The sequence below is a fragment of the Oxyura jamaicensis genome, chromosome 1 (assembly GCF_011077185.1).
Source record: "Oxyura jamaicensis isolate SHBP4307 breed ruddy duck chromosome 1, BPBGC_Ojam_1.0, whole genome shotgun sequence".
Lineage (NCBI taxonomy): Eukaryota > Metazoa > Chordata > Aves > Anseriformes > Anatidae > Oxyura > Oxyura jamaicensis.
The window spans coordinates 1855080-1869021 of NC_048893.1; the positions used below are offsets into that span (position 1 = coordinate 1855080).

The window sequence follows — 13942 nt, forward strand, 5'->3', positions numbered from 1 at the left end:
GAGTTACGGCGTTAACTTCAACCTAAAAACACCCAGAATGCACTGATAATTTTTTTTAAAAAAAAAGAATGATAATACAGGAAACACTTTGAATGTACACAAGCCATAACACCAAGTAGGTGCCACTGGATGCACACATCTCTCTGCTCAGGCTCTCACCTCCCAACCCACAAGCAAAGCGCTGCGGACGCGGTCCACCCGCTTTGTTAATGCCGCTTGCTGTTCTTTTAAAACCACAGCATGCCGGGCACAGGCATGGGAAATGAGCTCTTTGGAACAATAGCTGGGGGGAAGACAACACTGGAAATGCTAGACAAAGGTTTTCACTTATTGTTTAAAGCTAAGAAATGAAAATCTTGTTGTTCTGAGCTCAAGGCACGGCATTCGCAGCCGAAACAGTCTTTGGGAGGACAGGTCCCCGTCATTACACCGCAGCCCCTCTGTCGTGGGCTGGAAATTATTCCTAACATCACACAACGAGAAGCAGAGAGGGAGGAAGCAGTGCTATACCCAAACATGAGGCCAGCACATAGCGGACCAAAGGCAGCAATCTTGCTGAGAACTCTGCCAGCAGATGAGGACAAACCCTCTTCCATTTCGAACCCTCTTCCATTTTCAAAAGAGCCAAGCCATTTGGAAGGCCCTCTGATAGCCAGGACATCGATTTGCATCTCTTACAAACAACAGCACGGCGAATAGTTCAATTCCTAGCAGCACCACACTGCTATCTAAGTTTTGTAAGATCTGGTCTCTCAATAAAACAGCGGGGACCACATTTCCTGCACATTCTGCCTATTAAACAGGTATCCTGGGTAGCTTCGGGGGTCCATTTATGTGTAAGATCTGATGAGATCCCAACCCTGGGCATCTAAAGATGTTTTTTTTTTCCTCCATCTTCCCCACTTCAAACATCCTCTTCTACCATTTAATGCCATCAAGGGGTTATTTGACCACAAAGCCTTGGTCCAGGAACCGGTTGCTCACCTCTTGGAAAAATAAATCAACGCAGCCTGACGTTTACAAAGTTCTTCTTCCAATCTTCTTCCAAACGGTGAGCCCCCGTGCTACCCTCCCTGGGCAGAGGGGTGAAGGGAGACACCCCTACAGATCGCCTCTCAGAACTCAAAGCTTGATCTGCATTTAAAGTCAATAATTTTATCATTTACTGGTATCAAGACAAGAGCCCAGGACTGGCAGAAGCTATTCCTCGCTTTCCCCAGTTTCCACCTGACCTGCATCTGCCGAATCCACGTTCCTTCTTTTATGGGGGAGGATCATCATTTGTGCCACAAGCACTTGATTTATGTAGAGGAGCCATGAAAGATTCAATTATCCTTTGGATGTTTGCAAGGATTGTTTTTATTAATTATTCTGGACGTTATTAATTATTCTGGATGTTGGGGCTGCTGTTTAGATTCGGTTTGGTTAACCTCTTCTCCTTGGTTATTCATCAAAGAGAAGGGAAGGAAAAGAAGTCGTATTGCCATTAAAGGCAACTTGGCTTTATTCACAAAATAACACAGGTAGAGAACACCACAGAAGAATCCCATAGGATTTTTTTCCAGAGCACTAAGAAGTAAATTTCACAGCAACACAGCGTAACAGAATCCCAGACTGTCCAGGACCAGGCCCAGGCGGGTTTGAAGCTCTCCAAGGAGGGGGCACCACAACAGCTCCAGGCAATGTGTGCCAGGGCTCCAGCACCCACCCATCCCAGAAGTGCTTCTGGTGTTCAGAGGGAACCTCCTGGGCTCCAGGTTGTGCGCAGTGCCTCTCATCCTGGCACTGGTCACCACTGGCAAGAGCCAGGGTCCATCTTCACACCCTCCTTTCAGGTACTTACGCATAGTCATAACATCCCCTGGAGTCTCCTCTTCTCCAGGAAGAACAGTCCCAACTCTCTCAGCCTTGCCTCGTACCAGACATGCTCCAGGCCCTTCTTCACCTCCATCACCCTCTGTGGGACACTTTCCAGTATGCCCAGGTCTCTGGGGGCCCAGAACTGGACCCAGCTCTCCAGGGGTGGCCTCACAAGTGCTGAGTGAAGGGAGAAACACTTCTCTTGACCTGCTGGCAATACTTGCTGCCTAATACAGCCACAAATACCATGAGCCTTCTTAGCAGCATGGGCACGTTGCTATCCCATGTTCAACTTGGTGCCCACCAAGTCCTTTCCTGCAGAGCTGCTTCCCACCTGGGTGCCACCAGCACGTCCTAGGGCTGGGGCTGCTCCTCCCCAGGGGCAGCACTCAGCATTTCTCCTCAGTGAGCTTCACGGTACTCTTGGCAGCCCACATCTCCAGCCTGACATAGTCCTTCAGGATGGCTGCACGGCCCTCATGCTCAACAGCCGCTCCTCTGGACTTGGTGTCAGCTGCAAATTTACTGACAATGCACCTACCCCATCGTCCAGATCATTAACGAAGATGCTAAACAGCACTCGATGCAAACGCCAGCGGTACTCCATTCATGTCTGGCCTTCCCCACCCTCTTTAAGAACATAATGAATAAAATGGGATGTCAAAGAGTAAACATTTTTAAGTCTAGATAGTTGCCTCTCTCATCTCCACCATATAGACATCTTTTAACTTGAATTTGCAGTTTTATGTGAAACAACTTCATCATATTGTCAACCAAGCCAGCTATCAGCTCCTGGAGGCCCACCGAAACCAACAGAAATACCAGATTATGGTGAGCCTGCTCACTTGACTGAGGTTTTGACTGAGGTTTTTCCCATATTTGTTTGCCACATGACTTAAGCTCATTTTAAGTAAATTGATCTCTTCAGACAATCAAATCTCAGGACTTCCTAATGATTTGGAGCGGTTTTTATGGTTAATTTCACTCAAAGACGACACCAAATGATCTCTGAAAACTGCCAGAAGCAGAACATTCCAATACCTTTTCTCCAAGATCTCCTGAGAACAACCTGAAGGAGCAACGTCTTTGCACAGACTAAATACGCAGGCATTTTCAGAAGTGTTACATCATGGGAGCTGTGCATCTGAAAGCACAGAACTCCATGTTTAAGCAGCCAAAATCCATATCCAGTTTAAACCACTAGGAAGCCGCATCGTGTGCATCATCGATTCATCACCTCCACAGACAGGAAGGTAGAGGTTTCCCTGACGGCTCCCCGGTTTGACGATGCCCTATAAAAACGTCTGTTCCAATTGTCGATACCCTGATTTGTGCTGTTCTGCCATTTCGCAAGCAAGAAATCTGCTGCAAGAGACATTTTAATAGCACTGGTTTGATCCCCAGAAAAGCCAGCGTTGATAACTCATTTAAGCAAAGCAGCTGAAGAAAAACTCTTGGGTCTTGTTTTTCATTCCAATGAATGGTCAAAATTTGCTGCTACTTATTAGAGAAGATTCCATTAGCTGTGTGCATTTATGGGAGACTAGTAAAATTTAATGTACTATTTTCTGTGATTTATGTCCTTCCAGATTATACCCTTTGTGCCTTCAATCCTTTTCTCTAAAAGGATGCAAGTTCACAGTGCCCCAAAGGCATAATTTGATATTTGAAGAAACTTCATCTGCTCATTTGTGGTGCTGAAGCCTTGCTTTGACCCACGAGTACAGACAATGGGAAACAAATCGGCAGTTTCTTTAGAAATGGGTTCCTTAAAGATTTCGGGCATTTCTTGATCTGCCTTACTGCCAAGCCCAAAAGAAAATAGGTCTCAGAGATGAATAACGTCAAAGCCCCAGGCAAATCTCCTCTTTCTAAAGCTGTGTTTCATACAGTTCCATCTACAGCTCTAAGAACGTTAGTCTTCCAAAAGCAGACATTTTAATTTGGCATGGCCACTCTCTCAAGTCTATTGTTACAGCATTTAATTCTAAGAATCCTCTTGATTTTCCCCTTTCCTTCCCCAAACGCACACAGATTACATGCATCAAGCAGCACAATACAAACCATTAGCGAGGATCAGTGAGAAAAAGCATGGCCTTGAAAAAAAGATGCGTAAAAAGTTACTTCGTAGGCTTTCAGGTTTATTGTACAGCTGCAAAACATTCCTAAACTGCAGGAACAGATTTCTTCTTAAATATCCTAGACACAGAAATTTACCCTAGGATGATCAGGACAAACTCTGCTTTTCACACAGGTCTATAATGATGGCAGGAAAGAATCAGACTCACTGCTGCGTTCCCACCACCTTCTGGTTAAGTCCTGGGTGCAAGTGCAAAACAGCTAACAGGACAACTCAGGTTTAGCATCCTGTAACTTGCAGTAGGAACGATCGAGAAAAGTCACCCTGCTGGGGGCAGATCCCCAGATGACATTACTGGAGAGAAAAAGATTTATTTGTTGAACACGTTTGAAGTTGAAGCAACTGTGACAACCTTTTAAAGCCACCTTTACAACTGGACCTTAAAGCTCTGGGGTTCCCGGAGGTATTTCACAGATTTCACAGGGCCAACCAACTTCATGGGTCTCCACGTGCTTTCACCTACAAAGGCAGACTTGCATTCTTGAGCAGTAACTATACTTGATTTTAGGAGCTACTATACACTACTGGATCTAGAAGCTAGATTCTTTTACAGCTCATATATCTGGGTCAAGGAAGAATATTACCTGCTCTGTTCAGCATGAAACTTACAAATCCCATCAACGACAACACGCGTTGTCACCACCTCAGGTTCTCTTCTGTTGGGTTTCTAAGATGCATTCCCAAGAGTTTTTCAGGAAAGGGAGCTCTCAGGTTTTCTGCGCACTTGGTGAGCACGTTTTACAGTTCCAGGAAGAGCTTGGCAAGGCAGGAACTGTCATCAATACTCTTCGGAATACTGAAGAGTCAAGCAGAGAAATATCATTTAAAAGTAAATTTATTTCTCTGAACTGGCATGAAGGGAAAGTTACCGGTGAACTGTCGTATCTACAATCCTCAGGTGAACGTTACTGAAGCTTTTGTTTATTTTAAGTGCAGCAGGAACTGCTTTAATTTCCTTATAAAGATTCTACAGCACAAAGTAACATCTCCTCTGGGAAGAGAATGCAGAAAGGACTCGAAATTTTGGCATCTTTTCCGAGATGGGCTGAATGAGTCAGTGCTTTATAGTGACATGCGTTAATACGCGTGGCCACTTTGTTTCATCAATAAAAAGCTAAAGAACTTAAATGACTAGAGGCAGAAACAGCTTTTGTTATGCACACACATAAGTTTTAAATCTGATAGTTCTGCAGCCCAGGAAAAGGCTACTTCTAAATAAAATTATCCGGGAAAAAAATATACGTTAGACCATTGTGCACTTGAAGCAAAACCATATGCATACTTAGCTGATCAAATGGTTTCTATTTTATCTTCATCTCTCCCATTCGGAGGGACACTTGGCCAGCACATCGCTGAATAACAGAATGTGAAACAAGAAACCAGGTGAAAGATTTTCTGGTGCAAACGAGCATGAACAGCAGGAACAGATCTGCACAAACAAGAAGTTTCACGGCAGATCCTCAGCTGACCTCGGCCAATTCAGAGGAATTGAGGATGAAGCCACAGGGCCTTTATTATCAGGCATTTGGAGCCAAAGAAGTCATTCCATTTTATGCTCACAAACAACCTAGTTCTTGGAGACCAGTTACCTGTTTCTTGTACCATGGCACCTTAATTCTAACACAGCATGAAATAACTTTATCAGGTGATCTTGGATGCTAAATGCCATCAGCACTGCATGAAGCAAATAAAATGAGAGCTTTTCTGAGATGTTGCATTGGGTTCACATGGCAAGGCTGGGTAGCCGGGGGGCTGCAGGGGTGACCTCTGTGAGCAGAGCCCAGTAGCTGCCCCATGGCGGGTCAGAGCCAGTTCCAAAGGGACCTGGTGCTGGCCCGAGCTGAGTTGAGTGACATTGGTTGGGACTCTGGGAGGAAAGGGAAAAACAAAGGGGAAAACCCTGCTGTAGTATAGCACCTGGGAGAGGGGAGTGAGAAAACATGAGAGAAGCAGCCCTGCAGCCCCAAGGTGAGTGCAGGAGGGCAGGAGGTGCTCCAGGCACGCAGCACAAGTTCCCCTGCGGCCTGTGGAGAGGCCCCTGGTGGAGCAGGCTGTCCCCCTGCAGCCCATGGGTCCCACACGGAGCAGATCTCCACGCTGCAGCCCGTGGAGGAGCCCCCGGTGGAGCAGGTGGATGTGGCCTGGAGGAGGCTGCAGCCCGTGGAGAGCCCCCACAGGAGCAGGCCCCGGGCTGGAGCTGCAGCCTGTGGAGAGAAGCCCACACAGGAGCAGGGGGGCTAGGGGGAGCTGCCGCCCGTGGGGGACCCATGTTGGAGCAGTTTGCTCCTGGGGGATGGACCCCATGGTACGGAGCCATGTGGGAGCTGACCACTGCCCCCATTCCCCTGTGCCACTTGGGGGGAAAGATATAGAAGTATAAAGGGGAAGGTGTTTTTGGTTTGCTTTTTGTTTCTCACTGTTCTGGTCTGCTAGTGATAGGCAATAAGTTCCATTAATCTCCCTATGCTGACTTCATTTTGCCCATGATGGTAATTGTTGAGTGATCTCCCTACCCTTATCTCAACCTTGAGTCCCTGTCATTTTATTTTCTCCCCCCTTTTTCATTGAAAACAATCTTTCTCTTCTCATCCTTAACAATTTTGTCCTTATTTTTGTCTGCTTGATTCAGTTTGTTCTTGCCTCCAAGCCAACTCTGGGTAATGAGTCCTTTAAAAATCTCAGCAGATTAGATGAGGATGGGCTAGGCTGTGGAAGTCTTCAAAGGTGCAGAATTAAAAAAAAAATCCTTTGTTTTCAAAGCATATTTAAGGTAGTTATTATATTAGTAATAACAACCAAGGAAGGCACTGAAGGTAATGAAAGATACTATTTCCACTCTCCTGCTGTCTATTCCCCATCACAAGGCACGGCAGGAGATTCCCAACAGCTCTGTAACTCCAGACTTTTTGTGAACTAGAAGGATTCAAATTTTAGGTGCAGAACTCACTACAGAAGTGGGTTAACATTTACAGTGGTAGGAAGGGGATTCAATTTTTCTGGTTTATTTCCTCAACTGCACAAATCATGTGATCCTCAGCAAGAAACAACTTCTTGCTGATCACACAGGAAAAGTGCAGGAACTCTGATGTTTCTGTCCAGAATTTTCATGTGGTTTCTATTCCAGAGTTCCTTGACCAAGCTGCAGTTTCCAGCCTGGAAAATCTGTACTGGCACAGCACAAGTGACTCCTCACAAACCTCCCCCATGTAGAAATACAGCCTCAGAGGCTAGCCAACCCTGCAGGAGCATGGCGAAGTAACAAACGTGAACAAAAGAGAAGAACGATCAAACAAAAGCTAGGAGGCAAGCATGTCAAGAAACAACAGAATCAAGACAACAAAAAGGACAAGAGAGTTAGAGATGAGAAGAGATACTCTCCATCTGAGGAAGACTGGAAGGGGGGTGTGGGCAGGAGAGATCTAGGTCACTTCTGTATTCTTCGTTTTATTCCTTTGTTAAACAAGGACAACCCCACTTAATAATCCACTGAAACAATACGAGGATTAATTCCTCACCTGTGCAGTACTTTCAAAGCTCCATACAAAAGCACCAATAAAACCAAGTATTTTGCTTAGCATCTGTTGCAGTAACAGGTACACAAAGATGACCACTGGATTAATCTTGTGCGTAGACAGACTTCTACTCACAGCTACAGGGAGGAAAAGCTTTGACCTCTTGGCTCCAACACAGCCAAATATTTGTGACATTTATGTATATCTGCCTGCCTCCATTAAACAAACGTGGAGAAGACCTCTATGGAAACTCAACTGACTGCCCGTCCCTCTTCTGCCCAGTATACCAAGAACTGGATCAACATCAGGACAGGCAGAGGAAACTGTGTAATTAATTGCAGCTAATGAGGAAGGATGACTTGCCAAGAGGAAACTGCAGATAAGACCCAATTCTGCTCCCAGATGTTTAACTCACTCATTTCCAAGTAGTTTGCAAATCACTTTGTATCTTTTTGTCTCAAGACCCCCACCAGCACCCATCCAAGAAGAGGGGATAATATGCCTGCTACTCTTGCAAAATCAGCTGAAGAGCTACGAAATAAGCCTGTTAGGAATGCACCTGACAAATACTCACTGCTGGAGCTTCCCGGAGTACTGAACTGGGAAGTTTCAAGGAACTTGCGAGGTGTAGACAAGTTGGTAACGTCCATAAGAGGTACAGAAGAGGCATCTTTCACAAGGGAGCTGGATGAGGGGAGAGAATTAAAGCAAACAGTTTACTGTCTTTTACTGTCTTACTCCTTGGCAAATAATCCATTTCTTAATTGTGTAAGGAAAAGCAGCAGAGATATACATAGCAGTTCTGATGCAAGAGGTTTACAAAACCTAAATTAAAGCACGAGTCCGTAGATGGATGCAAGGTGGTCTGCATTTGAGTGAACAAGGGAAAAGCCAAAAAGTAATGATGAGGGAACACTCTAGTATCAAAGACAAAATTGGGTATCCCCAAATTCAGGATACTGCTCTGATTTTTACGGCACTCCAGACATGGCTGACTGGTGGCAGCAACATAATCAGGGCACACACCCAGTGGAGCTTGCCATACCTCGTTACTGTTTGCCAACACATTCACTTTCAGCACAGCTAGCTCCTGCTAGCATGATAATAAATGGTCATAGAATTGTTGTTAAGATCTTCCTAGAAAACCTCATAAGGAGAAGAGATTCTCACATTTCTCAAGTCAACTCCTTACTCCTTCAAGCTTTCCTAGCACCCTCTGGAAACCTCCACTTCCTCCTCCCCATCAAATTCCTGTTCCATGCACACCTACAGGCACCCCTCTCCAAATGAACCCTCTTCCTCTGAAAGGAGAACTCTTCCCCTGGAAGTAGAAAGACTTGGTCATTTCCATAATAAATTCAGAGTATTATTTGCCAAGAATATGTCAAGCTGCCTCAGCTGCATGCATAATGAAAGGCATAAAGCTGGATACAGCAGGGGAACAAAACCAAGAAATCATTTGAAGCAGAGAAGGCACCTATAACGAGTTCCGTATGTTCCCTAAGAGATCAGAATACTTACAGAAACCTGCAAAGACAGGGTCTAAACTTTCTACCCTGTCTAAGAACCACCTCCACTCTCTCCACACCTCCAATACTACACCTAAATGGATTAGCTATGCGTTCCAGCTCAGCATTGTTAGATCTAAGACACTTCAAACCAACACAACTACAAACTGTCAACATAATTGCGCCCTGGTTGGCAGCCAGTCCATGGCAGCACACTAAAATGAAGCAACAGGACTGTCCTTGATCCAAATGCTCATATTAATATCATATCAATGCTGCATAACAGGGAATGGGGAAAAAGACAAAGCACGAAGAAGATAAGGGGTCCCTGTAGCAGTCGTACAAAACTGCAGTTAATTAGTAGTTGCATAGTCTGGGAACACCAGACTTTGTCTGTTTTTAATTAACAAGATGAGTAAGGAAGAGACTGAGGACTTGCTAACAACTCTCTCCCCTGGAAACTTCAACTTCAAGCAAGCCTTTATTTCATAAATTCATTTAATGAAACTTACTATCTCTCCTCTTATTTTCGGTAAGCATGTTTTTATTCTTTCTTTCTCATAAGAAAATGCTCATTTATCATGTCCCTGCATCTTTATCATATGCTAACTCCCCTTTTGCTCCCCACCACTATGTATTCTCTCTCCTACTCTACAGGAGTCACTTTCCAACGAAATACCTCCCTTCTCTGCAGATATCCAACGCCCATCTGGATGCCTACCTGGGCAGCCTGCTCTAAGGAACCTGCTTTGGCAGGGGGGTTGGACCCGATGATGTTTCATGGTCCCTTCCAGCCCCTTCAATTCTGTGATCCCAATACTTCCTCATTTCTAGACAATGTCTTTCTTTCTTCCCTCCCAACAACTCTATTGCCATCAAACTCTGAATTCACAAAATGAGGAAAAAAACACGTGCCTATACTCCAGCTCAATCCACTGATCATCAGAAGCACCAACCAGGTACAGAATTTCAACATCTTTACAACACCTTTGAAATGCTACAGAGGCAAGACACTGCCCAGGCACTTCAATATTGTGCCTCCAGCTAGTAACCTTATGGTTACCTGGAAGTTTTCTAAACCCTGGCAGTTTGCTAGCAAGGATGAACAGTTCTCCTCTGTGATCTTCCCTCTGCCTGACCTGAGCCTCATGATCACGGCATTTGTGGGAAAGGTGATGCCTCAGAGAAGGAAAACAATGCTGGAGAATTGACCTCATCATAATTCTGTAGGAAGCAGCAAAAAAACATCAGAATCCCTAAGCGAAAAGGAGAACAGACTGCTCGCAGGCTCAAAAGTGCATCAAAATATTCGGGGGTTTTACACTCTTCACAGCCATAAGCACAAGAAAGTTGCTTCCAAAAATTAAAGTTTCAATCGATGTCACTCTTTCCAAGGAAGCTTCTGCTTGTGGCAAGGAGAAGGTCATCCTCTTCCCTCCCAGACCTCTTGCCCTGAGTTAGCATCGCACCAAACCAACCTGATTCTCCCCTTCTCCTTGTTGCGTTGTCCCACTCTGTTAGTTGACTTGATGTAAAGATGACGGTGCAACTCATCTATCAGGACTAGGTGCATGTTCATCTTCTTGCTGTGGAGCTCTAGCCTCAGATCACTCAAGCCCTCCACCTGAAGAAGGGGACCCTCCAAGGAATCCACTGCTGACACCTGCAAGGAAAACACAGATGACAACTTTTGAAGGTCACTTTGTTCACCTCTCCGGACTTTTCCCTTCGCTTCAGGGAGGGTCTGAATACCATGATAATTCTATCTACCAACTCTTCTGAAGGAGCAAAAGCTTAAGAACTGTTACTTTAGCTCTCATCCTAAAAGAAAATTCAACACATAAAATGGGTTCAATATCCAAGTAACTGAAAACGAATGAGCATTCTTCAAATACGTTGAACCTACGCATAAAACAGGCTACTTGAAGCGCTGTTTGTTAAATAAAACCAAAGAACAGGGTAACAAACTAAGATTATGAAGTGGAAAAGTGTTCGGAAAAGTGTTCAGAGAAGACATTGTAATGAAAAGAATAATCAAATGTCATTGTCAGAAACACCAAGGTGTTATTCCCATTTTATTAAATATATTTGCCTCAAGTAATGGCATGGCCGGAAAAAAAAAACCTAGGAAGCCTCAGGTTCTAGCCCACGTAACTACCAAGTCACTCAACTACACAGTTTAAGTAGAGATAGCCAACCCGTTAGTGAAAGCTCTAGCTACTTCAAAGGTATTTCCCAACTCTTAGAGTTTTGGTGTTTTTCTGTTGTTTAAATACTTGCTTATCAAGTCTCAAACCAATCAAAATAATTTTACGCGAGCAACTGACTACCAGACAGGTATGACCATCACCAAATGGTTTGGGTTGGTAAGGGACCTTCAAGACCATCCAGTTCCAAGCCCTGTCGCGGCCAGGGACAGCTTTTAAAAGACCAGGTTGCTCCAAGCCCCATCCAGCCTGGCCTTGGGCACTGCCAGGGATGAGGACGCACGCATGCGGTGATGCACACAGGCCACAAGTAAAGCTCCTCTGCTGATGCAGGGACCAGCTGACAGCCAGGGAGCACCAGAACAAGAAGCTTAACTTATCTTCATTTGTACCCTAGGAACGAACACAGACAAAAAGGCACCAGGAGCGGCAAGTTAGTGCATTAAAGCAACATTATCAATTTGCATCTCTCCCGGTTTATTTGTTCTTCTAAATATTTAACGGAGCTCTTCTGCAGTTACTTAAAAAGATTCAGCATCCCTCCGCAGCATCCAAAACCTCAGGGCCGATGTTGGAAGGAACCAGAAATATCAGTAATAGCAAAGCTTGTTCAACTGTGCATCACCTCTTACACACAGAGAAGAGCAGAGATTTTAAGTTAAAAAAAAAAGAAGAGCGTAATTCCCTAATAATTTAGGATGTTATTGGTGAAAGACGACATTTGCTTGCACTTCAGGATTTAAGTTTATAGCGAACCTGTCAGCTCAACATTAAAAATGAAAAGCAAGGAGATAGAGCAAGCAGACAGCCAAGCTAAGGTCTGGTCCCTTAATACCAGTAAATATTAACTATACCGAAAGAACACACATCAACGCAGTATTACTTTGCTTGCCTGCGAGTCAAGAATGACCCCGAAATAGCTTTGGGGCACTCAAGCTTTTGAAATTAGGAGCGATTCCTAAGAGGAACCTGGACTTTTTCTCTCCTCCTGAAAAACGTTACCAAGCTTGTAATTATGAAATCCCCTTCTCAGCATGGATGATGAGCGTGTGCTTCTGCTGCCAGCCTGAGGACAGAGCCCGCGGCGCCCTGCCTCACTGCTCCTGCAGCCCTGCCCTGCCGCACGCGTCCAGGTGATGCGACACTCAACACAAGTCAGGGAATAACCAAACGCCGGCATTTTGGCAGCCCACAGGGGTGAAATTCACTGTGATTTTGTTGAAGACCTCCTGAAAGCTCACATTTTGTCATTGTGCTCCTAGCCTTGAGAAAGAATTTGTCTGTTGACCAGAGGATGGCAGAGGACACATCGTAAGCCCACCTACCCTACAACTTCAGCAACACATGAAGAGCTCCCGTCACTTCGCCCAAAGGACTACCCATCCTCTTCCTTCTCAGAATCTATTTTTCATCACTTCTTTAAATTTGGCCACAAAACTATACTACAGATGAAGCAAAAAAAAAAACAAATTCCCTTCTCCCCAAAGAGCTTGACATACGAAGACAGAAGGGTCAACAAGAAGTGCAGACACATCTCGGAAACCTTCGGCAGAAGTAAACCTAAGTGCTAATTTTATCTCCTTCCTTTGGCAGGTGGGAATGCATCCCAAATCTCCCAATCCCAAAGGTGCTTTAAGCCCCAGTCACTTCAGGGAAGTCGCAGGCACTCATCGCTGCCCTGAAAGCTGCCAGCAATTTCACCGTAGCAGGAGCAGAATCAGGAACATTTGTCAAACTGAGAAGTTGAGATGAAAACGCAGCGAGAAAAGAACTGAAAGCACAGAGGAAAATGGCATTAAAAAGGTTCCCAGACATCCAGTGAGAGTATCGTCAAAAACACACGCAACAAAATTTAAAGCTTTCCCCTCGAAACATTGGGCTCTATTTTTACCTTCCCCGTTAGTAGAAGTTATTTGCAAAACTAATCATTAAAAGCAACGTGCAGCTCCCAAATATGCCTCCTGAGAAACAAACAGAACAGTCGATCATGTATCGCACTTAAAACCACACTTGGTTTTGGACTGAACTTGCTTCTCCTGAAAAAAGCTGGGTTGTTTTTTTGCAGGGTTTACTGTTGGACTGCTTTTATTTTCACGTCCGTTCCGACACCCCACATTTGGGGTCGGGCAAGCTGGAAGTTACGTCCCTGATAAACGGCACTTTCCCAATGATTGATCTGTACTCAATCCAAGTTGTTAGAAGTCAAGGCAAGGTCTCGAACTGGTTTATGGGACAACTCACGCAGATGTTACATTAAAAAATTTCTCTTGTGTAGTTTTACCTGCTTAGAGATCACATAAATCCAGCCAACAGCAAGCTATAGACCACCGCCCTAGATTATACCCCTGAATACAAAACCACAAGATTAGAACACTTGGAGGATTCGTATGCTGGGTCACCTATCAGAGCAGTACCATCAGCAACTAAAACCATGTAAAAGGTGCCTACAAAGAATGCACAGAACTTAAAAACACTGCAGGCAGATGTGAAAATGCAGCTGTTCCAAACAGAAATCAAACCAGCACACCGACAGAAGTATGTTTCACCCTCCTATCCTCCAAGATAGGAGTTCTCATGGCTCAATTTTGGCGAATAACGGCAACTGATGTGCTCTGTCCCAAGAAGGCTTCCTCCAGAAGTGGGGAGATGAAGAGTTACGGAGATGGATGGGAGCAGTGAGGGAGCAGTGAGGGAGCAGTGAGGGAGCAGTGAGGG

At 44.9% G+C, this 13942-nt stretch overlaps 1 protein-coding gene across 2 annotated transcripts in view; it reads right to left on the reverse strand.

Moving 5' to 3' along the window:
• EXOC4 (exocyst complex component 4) overlaps positions 1 to 13942 on the reverse strand; it is a 379564-nt gene that overhangs the window by 329464 nt on the left and 36158 nt on the right. The window contains exons 4-5 of one of the 2 annotated variants that reach the window (XM_035319681.1): positions 10499 to 10683; positions 8087 to 8196 (exon numbers count right to left, since the gene is read on the reverse strand). In XM_035319681.1, coding sequence (XP_035175572.1) covers positions 8087 to 8196; positions 10499 to 10683 — 295 coding nt within the window. Of the gene's footprint in view, positions 1 to 8071; positions 8197 to 10498; positions 10684 to 13942 lie in introns of both variants that reach the window. The other variant, XM_035319676.1, reaches the window with a different exon arrangement.